The sequence below is a fragment of the Halyomorpha halys genome, unplaced genomic scaffold, assembly GCF_000696795.3.
Source record: "Halyomorpha halys isolate HHAL.00 unplaced genomic scaffold, Hhal_1.1 Scaffold343.1, whole genome shotgun sequence".
NCBI classification, from domain to species: domain Eukaryota; kingdom Metazoa; phylum Arthropoda; class Insecta; order Hemiptera; family Pentatomidae; genus Halyomorpha; species Halyomorpha halys.
Genome location: NW_027109758.1, coordinates 776,527 through 802,974, shown reverse-complemented (window position 1 = coordinate 802,974; position 26,448 = coordinate 776,527). Strand labels below are relative to the sequence as shown.

General features: G+C 29.8%; 1 protein-coding gene across 16 annotated transcripts in view; it reads right to left on the bottom strand.

The window, feature by feature from the left end:
- Nucleotides 1-26,448, bottom strand: part of Rbfox1 (RNA-binding Fox protein 1) — a 230,189-nt gene that overhangs the window by 136,016 nt on the left and 67,725 nt on the right. For 12 of the 16 annotated variants that reach the window (XM_067047937.1, XM_067047939.1, XM_067047943.1 and 9 more), the window contains one exon: nucleotides 22,648-22,689. The exons of the other annotated variants lie outside the window; for them this stretch is intronic. In XM_067047937.1, the coding sequence (XP_066904038.1) occupies nucleotides 22,648-22,689 (42 nt within the window). The remainder of the gene's footprint in view (nucleotides 1-22,647; nucleotides 22,690-26,448) is intronic. 16 annotated transcript variants of the gene reach the window in all.

Below are 26,448 nucleotides of genomic sequence, written 5' to 3'. Positions count from 1 at the left end.
CCAACCTACATAATAATGTCTCTGGCAGTATCAAAAGCTATTTGTCAAATACAGCAACACATCGAAGGATTATCAGAATATAATATAGTTTACAACAAAGTTTGTGTCAAAGGGTTTAATGCCTTAGTTAAAATTAGTCTAGACAAGATCAAAGTGGGCGAAAAGCATTGGAGCGACAGCAACCCTACGATCGAGATAGGCCTAGTGTCCCCTATATCTAACCTAAAACCAAATTTATATCAGAGAAAATAGGCACTTTTCCATTAAAATTAAGTTATTAAAGTTCAAGTTGAGAGACAATTATTCATTAAGAAAAATAAAAAAAATTGAAGTTTCCGTTCTTTAAATATCGTTCCTAGAAATTAACGGCCATGAAGTTTTAAGATGATTAATTTGAATACAGAAGGAATCCTTTTAACAATTCAAGGTTAGAAAATGAATTTATTCAAATGATTTCTCATTGTTGAAAGGACCAGCATAAGGCGAATCCCTTTGTCTACTGCCTACACAGCATCAGTCAAAAAATAAGGATCAACTATTAATTATACAAACAAGCAGTATTCTATGTAACTGTTTGTAACTACTTGAGAGATATAATATTGGGAATACTTTTGATTTTATTTACTGATAAAATATAATAAGTATACTAGATTAATATGTATAACTGACATGTCAAAATAGAGGATATCATATACGAGAATATCGAGTAACAGTGGGAGTATTTAAACATCAATCCATTTAAATAGAGCATTATTTCACCAGAAATGATAGGAGAACAATAATATTAAGATCAACAATACATCTTTGTAATGGTCCTTTCGTAATTATTCTGTAATAATAATCCGGCTGAACGGAGTCCTAGATAATGAATTTATTATTGGGACATTAGTAAGGAGTCGTCATTCAAGACTCTGTCATACGTTTGTATAGTATAATATATATAGTCAAAATGATATTACAATAAATAAATTTAAATTAAAAAAAAAATCTGGTGTATGGCGCACAAAACTTTTACTTATTATGAAAATCCGTCTTTTAGGGTTCTCGAGGTAAAAATAACCAATATGAATATTGTCCTTGCTAAAGATATAATAGTTTAACAAAAGATAAAGGCGATTGGAAGAGATCGGGCTGTCTCAGCTTCTTACGATTTGAATTCATCTCTTATGTATTTCTCTTTTAATTATTAATCAATTTCTTGATATATCTTGTTTTATTCATTGTTTATTATTGCTTAACTATGGGAGCTCGTTAATTCTTTCAGATGAGCAAAATTAAACACACTTTAGAATAAAGTTGAATATTTCAATGAGAATAAATATCTATCTGATATTAAATACTACTGCTTAATTAAATAAAACTAACCAGTCTCAAGAAAGTGTTAAGATAAATAAATTAAATACTATTTAATTGTGCCTTAGGTTGGTAAATAAATAATAACAGTTTCTTCTGATTTCTGGTTTTTGAGCTAGGCCGGTTCGGTTCACACACAGACAATCTTGCGAGATTTGGTTATTTACTGGACCTCAAAGCGTGCATTTCCCTCGAAAACTAAAATTTACTAATAGTATAGATTATATTAAGAGAATAATAAACTAACACAAGAGACTCTGAAAAGGATAACCGACATGTAAACTGATCAAGGAATGATCTATAACTTTATTCATATTTTAGGATGAACACGAAGCATGGAATTGTTATGATCCAGAAACACAGAGGAGAGAATTTCAAATCATTTCATAAACAACAGCAAAACCACCCACAAGATGTCATTTCAGCAAAGAGGCTTGATCGAAAATAAATTTAAAACGCTGACAGGAGAATATTTTTACGTCGCAGCTATAATTTGAAGCAAGGAAGTACATATTGGAACAGAGGAATTACATAATAACCGCAGTTTCAATCATGACCCGACGCTGCATTAATGGAGAGATAATCCTCTGAAAGCAGTTCGCACATCGAACACTCCGGATTAATCGGATGCTGCGATTGGGGATCTCTGGTCTGGATCCCCAATACTACGCCGATAAACGAAACCTCATTTATTATCAGGTGTCATGTGGAGAGCGCGATCCTGTAAACCTGGGCTCAGCTGTGATAGCCAATGATGCGCCAGGACCCCGGCTTATTCCATCAAGTAGACGCCACCCTCGCAGAGGATGGAGATGGGGGAATGGAAAATCAATATGGCCCCAGCCTATACGCAAGCGTTTTCTCAACTAAGGCGGTTATTATAGCCAATATGAACCGGTCTTCTCTTGCAATTTTATGCGACCCTACGAGATATTGCACAAAAGAAGTATTAGAGCTTGCGCAATATTACAGCAACAAGGTGTTTTGAAAGTAAATCAAACTTTAATTTTTCTATCCTGACTTCTTTATATCATCGACCTTTATCATACTTTATACTCTATTGGAAAATATACAAATGAGAAACTAGGCGCCATTTTTTTAAAACTAAATTTGCTCTCAAACTCATTTATTTTATTTGGCTTCACGAGGGAAAGGATCATTTTAGATCCAAATAATCACTGTCATATACTCTGAATAAATCAATATTTTATAACGAACATATTAATGCTCATCAAATGAAAAAAGTTTGCTTAGAATATTCACTAATACTTTCACTACATACATATTCACTAATGTATCTTCGACACACTTGCCATTACATAAATAGTAATATCGTACTTGATATCTTAAGCGATAACAGCTTCTGAAATCTTTCAACTGTATTTAAATCCGAAACTGTGAAAAAACAAACTTATAAGAAAAGGAAAACATCTTAAAAATATATATTTATTAATCCCTGTATAGATATATAGATTCTTTTAGAATCTAAAGTTTAAGCCGTCTTTAGAAAATCAGGTGAACCGGAAATGTCCAGGAGTCAACTCCTTTGAATGAATCAAAATCTTGAGTGATTCACACGAAAAGATACTGAAATTAGCCGGCTGGTACGCAGTTGTTTCATTTTTTCAATTTATTTTGAAAACATTAAATAATAATATTTTAGTTTGATGGAAACATAAAAACATCTTTACACTTTATTTATTTATCGTAGAAGACAAATGTTAACTTATATCAGTTAGGAAATTTTATTGAACTTAAGAGCAAATGAACGAATCGACCTTAATGATTAAAGCAGGTTGTCGAATAAGTATTGTTTTATTTTTACTTATTTAAATCTAATAAAATGTATTCATAAAATTAATTTGAGTAGTAATCAGTTCAGTAAAAGAAATCGAACGTTATGTCTCTAGTTCCTTTGCGCCTTAAACTTAAGAATTATTATATCAATATATCAGGCAGCCACAATCTAATTTCCTCGAATTAAAAATATTATACATATTAATAAATAAAATTAACTGATCAACTTCAGCAAATTAATTTTTAATTGTATTTATCAATACAAATAAATTATCATGAAATACATATTCAATACGAGTGAGCCCGTCTAAAGACTAAGGTAACGGCACGATGGGTTGAGGGCCTTCAAGTTTAAAATTTCGTTAAAGTGATTTAAATATAATGTCAAAGGGCACGTGTTTCCTTTAAGGTCAAAGCTGCTTTTACCCGAATCCATTGTTTTGCAAACAAGGCGTTGCCAGCCAAAAACTGTTGTTTATGATGAATATAATGAGGTAGTTCCGACGTAAGTAGCTATAAAATTAATTCTAAACCAGAGTTTTAAAATTGAAATATTAACAAAAAATAATTAAAAACTAAAATACTCGGTGGCTTAGATAATTTAAATTTTTAATTATGTATTTTTAAACTAACAAATAGAAAAATCTCTTTTTTCGAATTTTATTATTTATTTATGTTTTATTAAAAATATCGGATATTTAACGAATTTAGGAGGAAAATTTATTTATACTCAGATGTATATTAAGTGAAATAAAGAAGTATTTCAGACAGATTATATCCTACTATAATTATACATTTGATGATGGAAAAGTTTTTGCTTCGTTTAGAAAAAAACATACATCGCTGCTTTGCTTAAATAGTGGCGCATTTGACAAAAAAAAGTTGTTGTTTTTTTTTTTGTTTTTTGTATCTAACTTCTCTCTTTGGTATTCCGTAGCTTGTACCGTAGACTGGATTTAATTTGTGACAACCCGGCTAGCTTTGGGACAGTCTGTAGGAAGAAAATTATCCAAGTCTATGGTACTATCTTTGGAACACATCCAATTCACAATAAAATAAAATAAAATTGTTCATCAGATGTGCATAATTATTAAAGGACGGCAACGATATGCTATATATTTTTGGAATTCTGTGCTTAGAATATTTTAATTAAAAAATGTGTTTTTTTTTCTCCTCGGATTTATTGGAATACGGATTCAGTAAAAAGAAAATTTTAAGATATTCCGAAAAGGGATATACCACCTACTCATCACTATTACTAGCTAAGATAGAGGAAATTAGATTGCGTAACTCCCCCCCTCGACCCCGGAAAGAGCAGCTACATTAGTATACTAGTGTCATAATCACTACTTCAAACAGCAATCAAGAGCATATAGTCTTCGTAGACCGAGCTCATCACTAATAAAGCCTCAAGATAAGGCGGCGTTAGGAAACCCAGTTCGGCAAAACCAATTTCACTTTCTAGTCGTTTAAACGAGTGACGTAAGGAACTCGTACCACATCAGCTTTTAGTTCGGAACATCATGTAAAAATTAATTTATAAAACAATAATAAAATAAATACTTTTTTTTTTTTTTATTTTTATAAAATATGTTAAGTATCAAACACTCTTTATTATTCATTTAAACTTCCAACATTTCGGCTAACCTGGCATCCGGAAATTCAAATTGTTTGCAAACTATTTTTCCCAGTTCAATAATATTTATAATAAAGCCTGTCTCGGAGAAGTGATAAGATTAAGTATATAATAAATACTCATTAAAAACATACAGTTCCAATAAATAAAAGAGTAATTGGAACTGTGAAATTATAAAAAAAAATTTAATAACCTCGCTTACGCAAGCGCTGATTGTCCAATCAGAGGGTCATTAATGAACGTAAAAACCTTGAAGCTGCGTGCCTGTGTAGAAAGCTGCGTGATGTACGCACCGTTGCTCAACGCTGACGGTGGAATGAGCAGGTGAGCTCCTACTTACGGTACTGGCTTATTCCTTAGAATAAGAAATTAGGAAATGAGAAGAATTATCCTATGGAATTAGCATTAAAATGATTCTAACCATTGATCAGTTTCACATTCACAATTTATGATTTTAAAAACTGCACATGATTTTAAGAGGAAATCATTTCGTCTTAATATTAGCATTTATGTATTTATTTTAGTGAGTACTCCTTCTTATTAACATATTTACTTCATAAATATTTTTTCATTAACGTTTCGTGGTTCTTCCCTTATCTTACAAATTACTGTAAGGATAACAGAAATGGATACTTGAAGCCATAAAACCATAAATAGGAATCCTACAAAATAAGGCCGTACCCAGGATCAAAACAAGTGGGGTCAAGTCATGCTCATTCGGGTTGTAACATATCAGCACGAAAAAGGCGAATGAAAATTGTAAGAAAATTATATATAATTAAGTGCTTTATTAGTTATTACAATTATTTACTTGAAAAAAAAATTAAATCAATCATTTTTTTTCATTTCAAAGGAATGGGAGCTGCCTCCTACCCCTCGCCAGTATTCCCATGGTACAAAACAGAAAGGTGAAGCCTAAAAGGCGAGCCTCATGATGGACCATGATGATGGTTGAGGCAGAAGAGTAGGGATAGCCTACGAGCCAATCACCTTTTGTTTCGATTGTAATGGCGAAAATTCCTATTAACCTCATCATAAACTTGTCAATATACTCCATGGGAGTGGCCTTTTTGGCATCACTTTTGCTTTGAAAGAGAGTAGAGGTATGCCACTCCTTATGTACTTATAAATAATAACATAATAGATATATATTATATATAATATAAATGTAAAATATACCGAATAGTATTTGGGTCTGTTGAATATTACCTAACATTTACCCTTTTCTAAAAGTTTTTGAAAAACCGATCTCTCTAAATTTTGTCTATTAGCTATTTTTATAGTAATGACCTCTTTAGCACTGTTTAGCATAATTTTCGTAGTTTAAGATAGGTTTTTATGTATGAAATTTCCTAGATGGGCTTTTAAATAATTAGTGAAGGTAATATCTTTTCCTAACCATCCTATAACCCATGTCCCCAATCCCAATCTGGAATGAATTACATATTAATATGATGGAACAATAATAAATAAAAAAGATTTGTACTTTATTAGAAGTAAATAAGATGGACGCACACTAACTTTTTTCTGTGTTCTAGGGAAGCCGAGAAAGAGCTATCAATATTTCGAGGAAATGTCATCCAGGTCAAATATTAGACATAACAAATAATGAAGAGCTCTTTTGAACAGAATTATGAACAACAGCAACCAATAAATAAACAGAACGCTATTTACTTTCGCCATAACTGTTACACAATCCAAAATTTTCGCATTTATGCAAATTTAATTGTAATGCCTAATAATTTGTTAAGAAAGTATTTATGTTTGAAATAATTATGCAGAGCGATACAGAGTGATGTCAGGTGCTTTCACTAGCGACGCGGCCGCACCTAGCGGTAACTTACACAATAACGCCTACAACCACTAAACACAGATGTGGCTCCCAACATTGTCCAAATGAATTGATAACTAAACCACTGCACCGATATATCGGAATTAATCTGGTTATAACTATATAACCGCTAGTATTGTAATATATATACAATATTATAATAATACTGTATAATGTATATTATTAATCAAAGGGAACCACTAATCAATGGGACAGTGTCAAAGTAAAAATTTCAAAATTTACAGCTTAATCTATTTCAGCATTTTACCAACCTCTCTAAATGCAAAATTTTAAAACATATTAAGTATTTATTTATTTTTTTTTCACCGAACCAAATCATAATAAAAAATAATATTTTTCCAAGACTATACGGAAAATATCATTAAAACGTTCCCAAAACTCAAACTCTTACTGTTAATAAATCGATGATGCTCCCTTTGAACATATAAATATATTTTAACACACGCGTAGTAACTAGTATATTGTACTAAACATTTAAATATATCAAAAACTTTATTTTATCTTTTTTTTTTCGTAATCTCCTTTATTTTTATATTTGGTTAATGCACATATGCATATTATAAGATATATGTATATTAGTGAGATATCAATATAATAATGTTTTAGCAAATAAACTCTTTGGAACTTAGTTGCAGCAGTGCAACTGATTATTTATGTTTAAGTTGATCATTCATTAAATAAATGAAAATTCATTAACTCAATTTCGAAAATTTGGATAAATAGTGTTGTTTTATATACATCTTGGGATATTTCCTAATAATAGTTAATAGAAAAACTAATGCTTATCGATAGTAAAAATTTTTCAACAGTAGGAATGAACATTAACATAAAAAATTAGTCAATTACTTGAATTTTCCAAACTGAAATTACTAAAACCATGGACATTACATAATTGAGACAGGCCAAAAGTTAAAACCACTATATTTAAACACGAGTTATCACCAATATAGACTTGTCATTGTCTATTAAACAAAATATTAAACTTGGTCAATGAATCACATGAAAAAAAAAAGTTAACAAATAACTTTAAGTATTAAAATGAACGTAATATAAATGTGTAAGCTCATATAGTCTTCAAACGTATTTTCTATTTCCACATTCCAAAAAAATAGTTAAAGAACATGTGATTTATCTGCTTTTGGAAGATATTATTTTACATCGTGACAATCTTGGCACATAAACTATTAATTTAAAAATAAAAAACAAAATTAAATTTTAAAATGGACTTGGCTGGTTTTGGAATGCAAGGTCTCATATATTATTAACGAGGTCAAAGGAAATAAGTTCATATCGTTTGTAGAAAATACTTTTTTAACTTACAACTTACTTCTTATTAATATGGGTTCTGGAAAGAAATTATGTTCATATTATTTCGGTTAAAACATCTAGACTAGAACTAGAAGTAAAAGTTTAAGAAACTTAGTCATACAGCTAAAATCAGCTCAAGTCAAATATTGTTTTCATCATGAATCACCCTAGATATGATAAGATCCTTGTTTCCCTTTCCTACAATTCAATGAACTGATAAGAGAAGCGTGGGTCGATACTCCACTAAGTGTTAGGACTTGAGAAAAGCTCCTTCCGGATCGTGACAACTCTTAAGCCATAGAAGGACACTACCCATTCTTCCACTCTGAGGATAACGGGCCTACCACCCGGGTCCCAAAACTGTTGGCTAACCTAGGTCCCTCGTATCCGAGAACAGGTTTTCACCGGCCCCGAAACCTCATTTGGGTCAAAATCTCTCTCCTTCTAGGACACGCCCTACCACCGGCTACATAGGACCTTTACCTAAGTCGTTTTAATGCCCAGGTTGGTATTTAGTTATTACACAATATGCCGCATTGATTCCTTTCAAATGTCACTGATCCGATGAAATCTAGATCTATAAATCGAGGTTATGTATACGCCAGGTTCCAATATATGCATGGAGAAGAGAAAAAAAAAAACGGGGAAAAAACTGCTTCTATTTATGACGAGTATTTTCTTCGAAAAAAATCTAATATTTACAGAGTAGTAGAGGTAATTATTATTCATTTTAAAGGAATCGGGACAATTTAATAGGTCATGATACAAAAAAAAGAAAAGGAATTGAGAATCAATTCGAGACGTACTGTCAAATGATTCGCAAGAAAGATTTATGGGTTTTATGGAGTCGGCAGATTCTCTATTCAGGGTGTAATGTTTTACTGAGACAAATACTTTGTACTACACTATTATAAGTTAATTCTTAAAAAAAAAAAAATTTCGTTCGTTCACTTTATAATAATATAACTGCTAATAAATAAGTTCCTATGGCCTTTCAGGAAAAGTTTATTCTGTAAACAAAATTAAAGCAAGAAAAGAAATGTTTTTATTTTTTAACTGAATAGCATAAAAGTTAACAAAAATCATTACGAGTATTTATTTTAATACCAGACATCAAAGACGTTTTCGACACCGGTTATCAAATAACTATTATTCCGTTTTAATGTTTCTATAAATAAAAAGTTTAAGAAATGTATTTTCAACACCAATTTGTGTATATTTTCTTAGTTGTTTTAAAAAATTGTTTGTTTAAGAAATAATTGTTAAAAACAGTTGATTCATCGCAAGGAGTGACTTTGAGTATCGGTTCAGTCTAAAAAGTCAAACAACTTCCTGTCATGATTAGATTAATCCGAATAGTGGGTAAACCATAAGATCTAGTTTATATTTATACGCTGTACAAAAATTCAAACAAATCCTTGTAATAGGAAAATACAGAATCAATTTATAAAACTGGGAAAAAAAAAACACTCGCAAAAACATTTATAATTTATATAATACCACTATAATTATTAAAAATTACATAATGTCAATTATACTGATTAAATACGAGTCTCCGTTGGAATAAGGAAGAATGCTAGAATTTTCTTTATTCTTGACAAATAATTACTGACACTCGTTTTCTTTTATTAATAGCGTCATTTGTAATTAAATTTAATTAAACGTCAATTAAAATGTATAAAAAGTTGTAACGTACAACGTTATTCCAGCCCATGATTGATACAAATAACGTAGATTAAAGATAAAATTATTTATAACTAACGTTTGATAATTAAAGATAAACTTACTAAAATTAAATTGAAATCTAAAAATGGAATGTTAGAACGTGTCATTATTATCTAAACATTTAGATAATTAGACAACTATTTAACCTAGATTACGATAACGTAAACAATGGCGTAATATCAAAAATAAAAAAAAGTAAATATTTTCTTTACTACAGTGAATATTTGTCATATTTACTCTTTTTTTTTTTTACAGGACAGATTAAATCAATTAACCACATAATTGCATATTGATTCATCTAATTTATGAAATAAAAGTAACATTTTTTTTTTTAATACACATACTATATTTCAGAAAACCGATTCACTATGGATTATTCCCAATTTATATCATGTTTAAAAATAAAATCTTATTTCAAAGCTTAATGGAATTTTCACATTATTACAATCAAATTGGGGTTTACCACATAGGAGAGGTTTATTGGAAAAACGCTGATACAATATTTTTCAAGTGACATTCAAGATAAAAAAAAAAAAAAAAGGCACTTCAAGAGGAATCTGACTAAACCAAACCGTTTCCAGTTACAATATTAAACGCTTTTTTTTTTTTTCATTATACACTTTGTTTGTATTATTACTATATAAATGAGACGATTAAAATAAAATATTAAATAATAACAACCCAAAAGGAAAAACGTTACTATCAGCAATCCACTAATTTCATTATAATTGAATACATACTGAATGATTTTGTAAATTATAGTTTTATAAATTTTTTAAATTATAATTTTATTTATTTATATGTTTCATAAACAAATATTATGGATAGGATATAATTACAGATATAAAAAAATAATAACATGAATGTATTTAAGCAACTTATGAAAAAAAAAAAGTATCGACATAATAAATACAATTAAATACAAATATTTTAATAATATTAATATTATTTTAACAATAATATCTAAATAAGAGTAACCTTTTAAGTGTATGAATCCCAATACTAACGGCTATTACATTCAACATACATTCAATTTCTATTTTTTAAATTATGTAATGCATATCCCCAACAGTTGATCAGTAAATTTTTCTTATAAATCTAAAAAATAAATGCACTTAACAAAATGTGAAAAAGTCAAGTCAGTTCTCACCATGGCATAAAAATAGTTTTTAGTCGAATACTTAACATATTAAACTTCCAAACATTCTCTTAAAAAAGGTTTTAAATAACCTATAACTGCTACCTATGTAAAATCTCCACCAAGTTTTTTTAATGGGAAATTCTGAGTAGTCAGATATTTAAAAATGACTAACCTAATTAAACTTGTGATATAATGTTTGCTAAAGATTGCCACGAGACCTTTAAACATTGAAACTGAAAGTCTTGTTTATTAAAAGTGAAATGTTTGTAGTGACAGATAGTAATCGACCATATTGCTGTCAGACGATAACACAACCCATACTCTAAAACTATTTTAAAAACAATCATTGCGTAGCAACAATTTGTTACAACTTCCGTTGAAAAACGGCAGACAGGATCCCAACTATAGATAGAAAGTGTAACCGATTAATAGTGGAAGGATAAAAGCCAAGGTTGCCGATATCTGCAGTAAATGATTCCCTCGAGATTGTGTCCCAATTCAATTTATTTCCAATTTCACGGCTTAAAGGACTCCACAGGACGGCTTAACACCAAAAAGCAACGGTCCTATTTCTCTGACAGGCCTAGAGAAAAAAAAATTCCTCTATCGTGTGGCTAGAGATGTTCCCTTCGGAATAGTTCATCGCTTTGTCCAGATCTAATCATAACGTTACGATTAAAATTATATTATTCTGAACTGTAATAAAAATTCTCTCGGATTATTATAAAGTATAATCACGCTTTGTATGTTTAATGAAAGATGGCATGACTAGAAAAAAAAACTTCATAACACCCCCATGAATCCCCACCTCCTCATATAATATGATACGAGGTAAGGTTTTCCCCCGATATTATTGCATCGACAGCCCTAAATACCCGATAACCTATCTCTTATGTTTTTCTATCCCTAAGATTCATCTATCATATTTTTTAAACACTAATCGGTGTAGGGGTTTTGCCGAGATGGTCAAAAACACAATAAGCTAAAGATAGATAGATAACCAAAGAAAGAAGAACGATTAATCGAGAATCATTTGTTTTCTTTATAGGGTTACATCTCCTTTTCTTATTTATAGTAATGGTCTTTTAAATATTATTAAACTACAATCAAGATTGCCTTCTAAAAAATACATGTCAATCATTAGTTTTAGATACTGGTGAATTTAATTTATTATTGAATTTCAAGACATTGAATATTCATTTTACATAAACTTAGAAAAATACACAGTGTCATCGAACAAGCAGTATCAGATTATGAAATACTGACTTATACTATTGTTACCATTCTCATTATAAGGCTCCTATGATCTGGTTCTGAAAAACAAAAATTTTGATAGAAGAACCATGTGTATTTCAACATGATCTACAGCTTATAAAACACTTTTTGTAAAACCCATTTTGGTCATTCTCAGTCTTATACCTTCGCTAGATAAGGAATAATTATTGGAATAATTACATACAAATACAAGTAATTAAAATCACTACTTTCACTACAGTAGTTCTCCCCATTAAAATTACCATTTGAAAGATCATTACAACCTTAAAAAAACAATGAATAAATAAAAAACAAATTAATTATAAAAAATAATTTTTGTGATCTCGCAAATCACGCCAAAAGTTTAAATAGAATGTGATTAAATAACTGTATATGGTACAAATTGTTCAGTAAGACTTTTCACTTCTCTAGACCACTTCATAGGCAACTGTCTCTAGGAAGTAGGGATTTACAAAGTTGGAAATAGTTGTGTAATATACTAAAATTTGTTTGAAAGCCGGACAAGCAAGTGGAGGGACGAAAAACAGTTTCATAACTAAACTTGTCGGGAGTTGATCTTATCCGGTAGGTTTCCTACACTACGATTTGATGTTTGATTTCTTCTTATAAATTTATCGGATGATAAGAAAACAAATTTTTTAACGTGCAATCTGGCAGTGATAGTGCTACACTGCAATCGCACTGTTTTCTCACGGTACCTACTAGGAAAGAATAGACATCAAGACAGATCAAGTGACCTCTGATGTAATCCTAGAATCTTCCCTGTTTCCTAATTAGTTCGTGAACAATTCTGATTCATAGCAAAGGTTGGTTTGTCTAAATCATTCAGAAACTTAAAAACAGTATTTTAGTTACACAAATATACTAAGGAAAAAAAAATTCTAAATTTAGAAATAATCACGTATAGGTCTGTCAAAAAAACATAATGTAATGCCCATTTCCTAATTGAACATACATAATACATTGTGTTTTATGTTTACAATTCGGATTTTCAATTTCAATAAATATATTTATTTTATGAGAATCTCACTTTGCATCGTGTTAAAGAACCATTGCTATTTTATCGTGTTTAGTTATCATAAATCTTATAGATTATAATTAAAAATAATATATATGATTCTATGTACAAATCCGAGCTTTGACTTGAACATAGAACGATGATGACTAGTAAAAAAAATGTTACAGGTAGTTATTACTAGGAAGTTTTTTTAAAATTTTTTAATACAAAAGTAGTTAACTTACTTTTTATACAACACTCTTGTTATTATTAATGAACCTGTCAACAAATTTTATTGTTTATTTCAAAGACAATCCTTATTGTTTCCTGCATATTTAATTTTTAATTTTTACTCTTCTCTGTAATTTTTTTTTTGATTTTGTCTAAATATGTTAATTGATTTACTATTTTCCTTATTTATTATATTAGTTTTACAGGGCTTATATAACAAATTAAAAAAACATAAATCTGAAGTCCCTTTAATTTTGATTATTTAAAAAAAAAAAAAGTAACTGTACTCATTGTTGGTAATAATAAATAATAGATATATACAACTTATTAAAGAATTTTACGAATAAATAAAGGAGAAAAAATGGAAATATTCAATTCTATGAGGAAAAGCCGAGACTATCCGATCTTTCCCGATTGCACCAAGAATTTGTTGTTTCGTTAAAATGTTGTATTATAGAAGGGAATAAAATTGAAATTCGTTTTTCCCACCGAAGCCCCATCGAGAAGTCCTAAAATACGAATTTTTACAACAGAAAGATACAAATTTTTCCCCCATAATTTTCGCCTTCTTTAGAAAAAAAATTGTGATAACTTCAACATGAGTCCTCAAATCAACACAAAATTTGGTGATGTACGAAGGTTGGTGATTTTTCTGTTTTGAAGCTGATCCCATATTTTATGTTCTCCTAATAACAATACGTATGGTCTCTTAATTTTAAATAATCTTGTGTATAAAATTTGCTAATAATAAATAACATAATTTAAATTAAATGTAAAACAAATATTGCAGAATAATTGTATAATAATGCTGAAGATGGTGAGATAAAACATAGAAACGTCAAAAATTTAATTAATTAGTAAAAATCTAATATAGGAATTATATAATAAGGAAGTTTATCTCACTACTTATTTAATAGAAAAAATGTTTTAAAAGCTTCAATTATATTGACAAAGACATAATTGTAAATATGAGGTTGCCCACTAGTAGCTGGAAAAATACTGTACGGCCAGGGGAAAAAATACCCTTTCGAAAGCTAATGATTACAGTTGATGAAGGATGTTTCAAAAGCCATAAACGCTGGCTTCATTACCATAATTGCTACCTTTAGGTTATCTTTTGAAAGGTCGACATTGTAACAGTAGAACTATTCAGAATATTCAATACGTACGATTTAGCAATAGCCGCGAACAAGCGAAACTAAATTATTATTACTTCAGACTGTGCTATTCAGCTCTCTAATATCTTATATTTTTTTTATTTGATTTACCATCATTTTCTTTAAGGAAAAAAAAACTACAAAATAATCTTGATGAATAGCTTACATCGGGGTAAACTAAAACATAGCGGACAAGGACGAAAGGTTAAGTAAAAACGTTATATTGTTTGAACAAACAACGTATTGCTTATCAAAAAAATGTGCAGTTGGTAGAAGAGATGTGGAAAAAGCAAAACCCTATCTGGATCAATGTTTTTGACAAAGTGAGGCTTAGATGGCTTGTTACAAATCGCTGTATAGTTCCGTCCATCATTGTCCTCAGAAATAGCAGAGCATTTTTTGAAGCTATAAAACACGTATGACCGATGTAGAGGCTGTCAGTTCTGTCCGAGTAGAGATGGAACAGCACAATTTTATGGTTTCAATTAAAAAATTCACATATAGCCGCTGATAATACTAGAATAATATACTAAAACTGATAATAATAAAATGATGTGCCAAAACTGATAGTAATAAAAGAAACTACTAGAACCAATTACAATAAAACAATACATTAGAATAATGAAAAGAACATTAAATATTACAAAGCAAAATTCATTAAAAAAGTAAATAATTACTTCATATAAATTAAATATTTTATTGCTTCATATAAATTACATATACATCATCTATTTTTCCTAACCTAATGGAATTATGAAATTAAATTTTTATTAATTTACTAGACAAACGGTCTAAACTATCAATCCATTACAAAAGACTGATCTACATGACTGTTGTAAGGCCTATCTGGACACACGGAGTTGAGCTTTGGGGCTCCACTAAACCATCGCATTCCGCCCGAATCCAATCCTTACAGTCCAAATTCCTCGTAAAATCCTTAATGATCCTGACAATTCAAATCATCCATCAGGACCTCAATGTCGCATATGTAGCCGATTTGACCAGAACCAGATATCAATCCTTCCATGATAAACTTCACAACCACCCAAACCAACTCGTTTCTAACCTGGCTTCTCCTTCATTACCTAATATCCTCCTAGGCGTCTGAAAAGAATATGGCCTCGAGATCTTCTCCTCTAGAAATGTATTTGTAGTTCTATCAATGGGTAGATACTCCGCACGTTTGTATCATATCATTATATCACTTACAGCAAATTTACTTGATGTATATACAGTTGTAAATAACAAAAAATAAATTATTAAAAAAAAAAAGATTTTATTAAATTTAAATTATTATCACTAAATGTTAATAGGGACGTAAAGATCTCGGCCGTTTTAACTTGCCTACTAAAACCAGCTTATAACCCATTCAATGAAAAATACATATACAATGCAGGATATATTCCTCCTGCATTAATAGTAAACGGTCAAATGGCTACAGCAAAAATAAATATATATTAAATCATGATGTTATTTATACTGTATATTGCTTATAACCTCCAATATAACGTCATAATGGTTATAGTCATGAGGATATTCGGACCGTGATTTTTAGAGCATTGCTAATTTTTGTTATTAAGGTATACAACAACTGATAATTAAATAATGTAATTGTTTTGTATCAATAATTGATTTCAAAAATCCTATTTCATACTCACACGATGTGTATAGTGATTGGATATAACGAAGATATAATGGCCAATATCCTTTGGTCTCTTATAAACGATATATACGAAATACAGTGTATTTCTATCGTCATACTAACTTAATTCTGATGTTTCAATTGCCTTACCGAATGCTTTTGAAATTTATTGTTCTTCTATTTGGACATAAAAAATGTTTAGCAATGAATTGATAAAATAATTAACTAGCTCCGTCAATTAAATGATAAAAATCTCAATTATTCATAAATAAACTTTCTAATAGCCGGTGTTCGACAGAGTAGAACAGGAGAAATGCAAGAAATTTATTTATGAAGTAATTAAACAAGGATATGCTCCGATTATTACATCGATGGTTTTTGATGAGGAAAAACTATTTTGCTTCGGCATAATAGTTCACACCATTACATATATTAACAAATTTGTTTGAAATAAACTAATTAATTAACAAAAAAAGAGAGACAATTTTGTCTCAATAACTCGATCTAAACGTATAAAAACAACGGCCATATTTAAGAAAAATAAAACTTCTGGAAATGAAATAATGTATTGAAATTTAATTAATAATGATATTTAGTATAATTATATTTATATAATTATTATTAGTATGATATTTATAATTAATGAAGGGTTAGTTTTTCAAGATATTTTAATTAAAATGTTCAAAAACTCATCATTACATTTCAGGCACTATTTTTTTTTCCACTTTTGCCTTTTTATCTTAGTGTACCATTAAAATACAATTTTGAAGTATAGCACACTACAGAGAGAATAAAATGCTGAACATTTCTCTCACTAACAGTATGCAACAACGTTGTTTTTTTTTTTTTTTAATTTTGAGATATTTGAATCTAAATACTAAGCACATTCAGTGTTGTCCCTATCACTTCCGTTTCATCTGGAGCGTCCCCTCGCGTCACAAATTGAACTAACTCCGTATAATTAATTTTTTTTTTTATAGAAAATTATAGGGGGGAGGGAGTAATTTTGGTGCCATTTTTTCTTCATTTATCAGATCCTAGAGAACATTGAAACATAAATTTAGTAATTATGAGAAGATAGTTGAACGTAGATAATATATATGATAAGAAGATGGATGGATCAGTAAATAACACAAATAAGTTGAGAGAATTTATTTAATAGTGCCAACGTTTCGGCTACAGTGTCTTGTCTTCATCAGGGCTAAGAACAAATAGTAAGATAACAACCACTGAATACAAAAATAAAAAAGGAAAATATAAACAAAATGATACAAGTAAATAATTATACAGAATGAAAATTAATAAAGATAAATTGATGAAAGAAATGAACAATTAATTTCAGTAGTTGATTACGAAATTTTCCTTTTTTTTTTTTCTTGGTAAAGGTTATAACCGAGACATCGGTAATAAAATATACGGAAATCATAACTGATTCAATGAACAAGGTAAAATATTACAACTAACAATGCAAGAAAAACAGTGACACTTAAAAAATGATTTAACAAGACATTAAAAATAAGGTTTATCACAGCCCAGTATTTTGTATTAATCTAAGATTAGTTATATCAGTCTCGATCTGTTTTGAAACCAAAAATATATACATGATGAATGCTCATCATCCTTTAAAAAATAAAAAATTTAAACGAACAAAATATTTATAATTCAAAAATAAAAAATAACATAGTTCTCTAATATTAACTGCTGAACTAAATAATGGAATATTCTTTAGACAAAGCTTACTACAACGGTTTGGCAATAAAAAAGGCTGTGGGAATATTTAGAACCAATACAATGAGAAATGTAATTAAATAAACCAATGTACATAGAGAAATCAACTGCATTCCTGGTAGCCTGTTTGAACAGAATAGGAAGCGGCACAGAACTTACTTCACCACAAAGAGTAGTAAGCAAACAAACAGTTTTGTTAACTTTTCAGACCACAACAAGAGAATAAATTAACGGCAGGTTTAATCTGTTTCAGTAAACTGGTGCTAACACACTTTGTGTGGTACAGGGACCCCAGGGGTACTGAAAAAGTTTGGTGGGGGTTAACGTTACAACAGACTTAATTAAATGGAATAATAAAAATGGATTGTTTTGGCTTTAGGCTTTATTAATTAAGAGTATAAGTTTATGATATGTATATAGGTTTATATCAAGGCGTAAAACCATTCCAAATAGTTCCCTTAAGTTTGATTTGGTAATTAATGTTTCCATTACGAAAATTTAGCTGTACAAATCCGTTGGAGGTGTGTCATTGCCAATGGATTTAAAATCTTACTCATTCAAGCAGGGATATTTCAAAACTGTCTGCAGTAAGAGATTTTCGTTCGGCGAGATTTTACTGTTTATACCATTTTTTTCAAAGAGTAAGTGCACAGAGGTTATGAAAATTGTAAAAGCAGACATTCCGAAATCACGGACATACTGTATTCAACGGTAGAAATTATAATGATTTCTAAATAATTTTCGTAAAAAAAAAAGAAAAGAAAAGAAATTAAATAGGCATTTAATTTTTTTTTTTTTCAAACCTAATTTAGTCAAGGAAAATATTTATACATTAGTGCCTGACAGTGTATCAAAAGGCATAGTATAATGATACCTTACTTAAAAACCTCTTTATACATTTTTTTAAGTTAAAAAAACACAAGTAATTGCTGTTTGAAGGTTTTTAAAACTACCAAAATACAAAAACATTGACCATCAAATTTTACTAATAACAGTACCTAAGAAAAAAACAGGCACAGTTTAATTTATTTTTTATTGTTGTATTTAATAATCTAATGTTAATATTTGCTTATTAACTTAATAAAGTTTTGTTTTTATAAAATTTTTAAATCGAGTAGCTGATATCGGCGAGATGTATCTTTGAGTTTAGAATGTGATGCCTTTCCCTTACGAAGATGAAGTCAATAGATTACTAACATGGCTTACTTCACAGTGGTGCTAAGTAAAATTCCACCAACTTTGCAAACAACACAATTAAAGGTTCTCTCGTTCAGGAAAATAACTTTTCAATAAATTTTGCTAAAAGAGAGAACCTTTAATTGTGTTGTGTGTAAAGTTAATGAAAATGTTTAGTACCACTGTGAAGTAAGCCATCGATGTGTACATATGAACTCAAGAATAATTTATGGTGGGATGTCGAATATTTAAGCCAGTAGAATAGTGAATAAAGTTATGAAAAAAAAAGACGTGTAGAGACTTCTAATCGCTTTTTAAAATGCAGATAACGAACAGTAATAAAACCTGACAAGCAAGCACGGGACCAATAGCTGGGATTAAATTAATTTTATTTTAATGCTCTTGTTTTGTTAACTTTCTCCAAGATTAGCAATGCATAATAGAGAATTTGGAATAACAAAAATAGGTCATCATTCATTAATAGCAATGCGTCATTGGATTTTGCGTTGAGGGTAGTAATGGTTCAGGCATCGGCTGTAAACTTGACTATATTTAGGAATAACACGCCACATACACTGGGGGACACTTGAAACAGAGTCCCATTTTTTTTTTTTTATCATGAAATAGATGATGGCTTACAATCCGTGGATGTTAATTAGATCATGAAGTGTAGACAGCTGAGCGTAAATGAATTAATAATTGGAGGTCAGGGGTGCGGTAAGCAAAAAGAACATAAACAAAAAAAATTCCATTATATCATATATTTCATTTTCTGTCATATTGTTCAATTTATAAATTCAAAGTTTCTTTTATATTTTTTTTTCTTTTTTTTTTTTAGACACCACTTACATATATTATATTATACATATCTTCTTACCTAAATAATATTATATTTCATCTTTCACTGTTATCAATCTGCTACCGTCTAATTCCATAGTTATCAATCAATTATTTTGTATTATTCAATTCAATATTTTATATAATTCCAAATTTGTTTGTTTACTATTTCTTTTCAGTTTTATGTTTCTCTAAATGATGGTTGTTATCTCTTTTGTTCTATGGCCCTGGTGAAGACCTGAAACTCAGGTCGAAACGTCGGCATAAATAAATAATTTTTTGGTTATTTTTTTGCTGAACGCACCCCCCACCCCGACCATCTTCTCCAATCTAAGTAATCTACGGTCAACAATCTACACCTCATCAAAAAAATTATTTATTCATGCCTGAGTCTCATGTCTTCTACAGGGAGCTGTATCAAAGGGGTCCTAACTAAAACTGAAATATGTAAATTAGATCAATTCATAAACAGACAGTCCGTCCTTAAACCAAAAACACGTATTTTATTGGAGCTTTAAGATGTTTTCATCCAAGAGGCTCCATCCTAAGTATTTAACTTTAAATACCATTAGTTATATTTGCTCTGTATTAAAATTGATTGATGGCTCTATAATATTGCCAATAGATTGTTTATCGGCACTAAGATTACCTGTGAGAAAGCCTATCATCACGGATGTCACGTTTATTGTTCTTTTATTGAACTTCATTAGCACGTCATAAAAGCAGGCTTCTAAAATGGCAATAGAAAACCCATAAAACGTCTGCCTTGTCAATAGTACTTACAGGTCTCTTAGATTAATTATTGTTGACTATTTACAAAAGTAGACAGTCAAGTGAAGATTTTCGTTTTAATGAGTATACATAAATAATATTTGTGAATAAGAAAATAAAATTTGTTTAAAGCATATTTAATTATATAACCATATTGAACTGAATATATATCAGTTAAATATAAAATTGGAATAATACAAAACTTTTGAATAATTGCTATACATAGACATCAAAAATTAAATCTTAATAAAAAAGAAGAACGGACACCCAAAATGCTCAATCTACTCTACACACCAACTATAAAACGTAAGACGTGACAACAAATAAAAAAGAAGGAAAATAACAAAGATATGAAATGTTTAACATATGAATAATAATTTTGAAAATCAAAATTATTAAAATCTACTCCGATCACAACTATAGCTTATGAGGGTTTGTAACCCTTGTAACAAAGGTAAGACACAAAAATATAACAAAAAATAAATAAAAACAATTAATAACCCTAAGCCCACAAATGTCATGCGACAAAAAGATTTTCATAAATGTAAGCAAGACGAGATGACTTTCAACATTTAACATATGCAAACTATAAGCTGTTACCTACCTTGCCTCAGGATCACAAATAACAAGTGAAACATAAATAATTGTCAAGTGCTAAAATTACATTTCAGATTGATTTTTAATAAATTATTCAAGGCATCACCTAAGCTTCCGAAAACAAATACTTTTCGGAATGCATAACATCTCTTTCCTTCAGTAGAATATTTGAAACCATAATTTAAAATAAATGAATAAAGGAACAGACTGAAGTTAACGATACTAATTGATAATGTTTAAATATAATGTAGTAAGATTTTTTAAATCAGCAATTTTAGATTATAAAATTGCTGGACTAAAATGGACAAAATTGACCATAAAATAAAATAGTGTGAACATCTTAATTATATATAAAAATTGTTACGATGAATATTAACTTTGTGAAGTTAAAAAAAAGGGTGTTAAATAATATTCTAAAAGATGTTTTTACCTCATCATCTAAATACATAAATAAAAATTAAAACAAGCCCTGTTAAGAAAATAATTATTTTATATAAGATTATTCCAACAAATTAATCCCAAATGGATCCCTGAACAATGCAACTTTGCCACCAAGAAAACTACTCAATTTCCTTCTGTAAGTTGTTCTTGTGTAAGAAATAGTAACATAATTTCTTAAGTAAACTGTACAATTTTTTTTTCTTTACAACCAAAAATATTTAACGACAGACTTTTATTATCATCATTTTTTTATAATAATAAATCGATGAAACATTATAATTTACAATCAATTATAACGCACTGTAAGTGGACAATTACTAAGCTTCGTAATATTATTGGCAAACAAATGAATCGTCGTTATTCTTATTACGAGTTTTGAACTCATGATTTGAAAAATAATTTTTTTAAAATTCAAAATTGAATACATAATTTTTTTTTTAAACCATCATAGAAGATATTAACTTATAATGTCTTAATTCCATCATCCCCAAATTTTGGCTTTAGGAAACTGCATTTTAACAAGTATAGGCAATAATTTACGAATTTAAGTTCTGTTATGTATAACAGATTACCAACTTTTAGTTCTTCCAAGCAAGAGTTATCTATTTTTTATTTTTTTTATTTAATCCCTTTATATTTCTCTTTTTCAATTTTCAGTTTAAATCCTACCATAAGATATTATGAATTAGATTTCCAAATAAAAATGAAGGAAAGAGTAACTCATAGACATCCAGACGCAATGCCAAAAAATGAGGCAATACACATTGTATTTCGTGTCACAAGTGTACGCCTTTGAATGCACATATATCATTTATGTAACACAAAAACACCACGTTTGTCCCTTTGAGTTAAAAAACCAACACCAATAAGTGGTCGTGCTTTGTACATATATATCACTCACATGCGTGATAACATTTTTTTTTATTTTATTTTTTTTAATATTTGTATTTATTTAGGCAGGCAAAAATTGAAAAATTATTTACCCCGCCTATGCCTTTGTCTACAAGACCGACGCCGAGTTGAACCTGTAACAAGAAAACAACAAAATTCTTTTAAATATATAGTCCTTCAAGATCTGGCACTATTGCTTATATTATTCGAAGTTGGTGAATAAATAAAAAGGTATTGCCATATAATGAAATACATAATATATCATTACCAGCAGCTTTATAATGAGAAGATGGAAAGGGGACATATAAACCAAAAAACAAAACATCAAATGTTAGTCGCAAAGAAAAGGTTATATGGAGGATGGAAAATATGCAATAACAAAGATAAGAAAAATTAGAAAGCAGGTAAATAATAATAACGAATAGAGATGAAATCATGATTACTGTCTAGATCAATGGCAAATAACTGTCTTAAAAATGTATAACGGTTTTAACTGGATAAAGATAAATATGAAAATGAATTCAATAGCAGGTAGTGTAACTTGTATACAGTTCGTTCTAAGAGCCGAGAGAAATGTGGTAAACAAGAACACGTCAACTGTAGGGTCAAGTGGCTATCTCCAGCCAGACCTAATGTGTTCTTAAATCTGTATTGGATAAGCAGTGTCCAGTAAATCATTGTAATAATCGTCAAATGTTTATTTTTAGAATAAGGAGGTAAACATTGGAAGCAAACATTCGGCAATACCTATTGGGACAGGTCAGATACGAATATGAACCTACATTAAGTCTCTCTGTAACACCTGGGAAAGGAGTATATAAGAACACTTTTCATAACTTTCTGTAACCTGAATTCTCTAGGAACTTCCGGAACAGACAAGTGTTCGTATTGCATGAGAAGAGGCAGAGACAAGATAGGTTAATAGAAAATCCCCCTCCCCTCCCTCGGAAACATGATATATTAGGGTATTCATGATCTTTAGTTTAACATGTTAAAGCGTATTAAATGGATAAATATTTCTTTCTTTTACCGTGTTAAAACGATATAACATATAACATTGTTGAGGTCTGTTAAATGGAGAATGACGTCACGCAACAGACAAGCTGAGCTCGTCACCGTTTTGTTTGTTGTGTTAGTTTACTCGCAAGTAGTTTGTGTTAGTAATGTTTTGGATGTTTTTGTAACTAATAAAGCAATGGCTGACAATAATAATAATGTAATGATAATTGTCAATTAGCTCATCTTGTTTCCCTTCCTTACAAGTTAGTAGATCTAGAAGGTAGCCAAACATTCACACAACTTTCCACTCAAATAGGTATGTAATAAATTACTTCAATCAAAAGCTAGAATTAACAATAACATGAAGTTGTGGAACGAAAGGTTATTAAACAAGTTGTTCAGAAAATCCGCTAGGAGCTCTCATCCATTTACCATTTAACATGAGATTAAATAGGTCTGCTCATTCACCTATACTTATAACATTTAGCATGGTAAACCATATTACATTTACACACATCATGAATACCCCTAATAATTGCAAATTTGTCGACAAAGTTCAACAGCAGAAATAAACTAATCTAATTATTCTCCTCGTAAAGACTAAACATGATGGGATAATTACAAAAATGCTCGACATTTGTTTACTGAAAAAAATTTAAAAATCAAATTTCAGTTAAAATTTTAAAAGCAGTGGAACTTGTTTTACGGACAAGTCTTCAGTGTGCATCTTAAGATCTAAATCTAACAATTCACTCGCAAACAACGAAATAAAAAGGTCCCGATGCCAACTCGGGTAAAAAAAAAAAAAAAGATCTAGTCAAATTTATTTGTTTATCACAGTATCTGTAATATTTTAAGATAAATAAAAAAATAGAACCTCTAACAAAATTCTATTTAGACACAAAAAAAAAGAGATTATTTCAGCAGTGAAGAAAAGTTGAAAATAGACGGAAAGGATACCAGCTGAGAAGGAAAGACAAAAAAAATAAGGGCTAGCAAACTGAAGCATGTGTACCCCAGCTTCAGGTAGTGGCATAACGGTTAAAATGGAGAAGGGAGAGAACAGTGGTCCCTTACAATAACCTGGAGGGAAATACATTTTAACAAAATAAAAATATTCTGGAGCTAAACAGTCTAAACAGACGGAAAGAATGTCAACTAAGAAGATGTGAGATGTAGTAAAAGATAATAGAACGTTGCAAATTTGGAACTAGGCCAATCAAGGCTTGATATAGAAATTAGTAAAACCGGTCGACTGCAACCCTTACAAGTGAGAATACCAAAATATGGCCGCTTTAAAACAATTATATATAAAAGAATGTGTGCGTATACAGACGGACAAGAGTCGTATCACATGCCCAACCTTATATGAAATATATAGATTGACCATCAGATGTAGAGTGGCTTTCAAATCACGTACATCTCAAAGGGAAAATTGTTTGTTACCGCCAATGAGAGTGTCCATGTGCTTCACTAGTAATAGTCACAACAAAACCATATCCAATCAATGAATTAATGACATCCAACAACATCAAATTAAACTGATAGAATGGCACCTGATAGACATGGTCAATACCAATGTCCTATGTGTTAATATCAATATATTATTCTTATGATAGAATTATTTATAACAAAATATGAGTATATTTACTTTTATCTTTTTTTTTAAATATTTTAAAAATTTATAAATATTAACTAGCTTATAATTCATAACCAGTATCTGTCTTTGGTCTCGTCTATGGGAGGTGCCGAGAAAACCTGACCCCATTATTCCTCATTAATTCTTGATTTTTCTTCCAACATGGTAAGTGCTGGTTTCGGATTATCTGTCATACTCAGGAATTTTATTTCAAATAACATTTTAGAAGATTGGTTTTAGGATTTTTCACAGGTTGTATCACAAACAGTATTGGGTAAAAATTAGCTAAAGCTAAAACTAATAGCTAATATTACCATGGATATGATATTTATTTGTCAATGGTTCATTCATGAATAAGTGTCGTTTCTATGGCTTTTTAAGTTATAAGTTTCCTCCATAGCTAATTTTTGCCCATCTCTAATCATAAAAATATAACAGATAAGACTTCTACTAAGAAATTGAGATTTCTCTGATTAATTCAGAATTAAATTTGGTACTTACACTAACCATTATCATATAATCATTTGTCATTATAATTATAAAGGTGAGGTATTTGTAACATTCGACTTCACAAACGTTCTTTTGTTAACGTAGGTCTGGTCAATGAATTAGCAAGGTAGACTTTCTCATCTAACTTTATTAACTTATTTAATATTTATACAACGACCGTTCCGCACATGAGTTCAGCTGTTACTATTATTAAAGAAACAAGATGATACGTAAACTTCTATATAAATTATAATGACCGAAACCTAACACGGCCGTTGTCAACTAGACGGGAAACTTTACCTATTATCGGAGGAACTTTTGAAATTGTTCACGCTTAATTTACTAGGTAATTAAAAACTACTCCCCCTTACATTACAAAGTTCCCATGGCTCTAAGTGGACTGACAGATATTGGCAGGGAAGTACCTCGAAAGCTCCCGCACTTAATCGAGTTAGTAATGAAGTTTAACTCGCAAAAGTGGTTACACAGTTGCAGGCCCATAATCAACTCCCACGTGCATCCTTAAAATACGCTTTAATTGAATTAGTTGCAACTCCCTCTTATATACACATACGAACTCTTGCTAAGAAATTGATAATTTAATTTATTTGTAGTTCAGCCTCACCTGAATAGGCTTCCTTCGTCAAATTATACATTGGTTATCTTAGTAACCGATGTTTTAAATATCAAAATATACCAATGAATATCATATTGCATAATATTTCAATTTTAAATAATCATTTGTTCAAAATAATTTCGTATATAA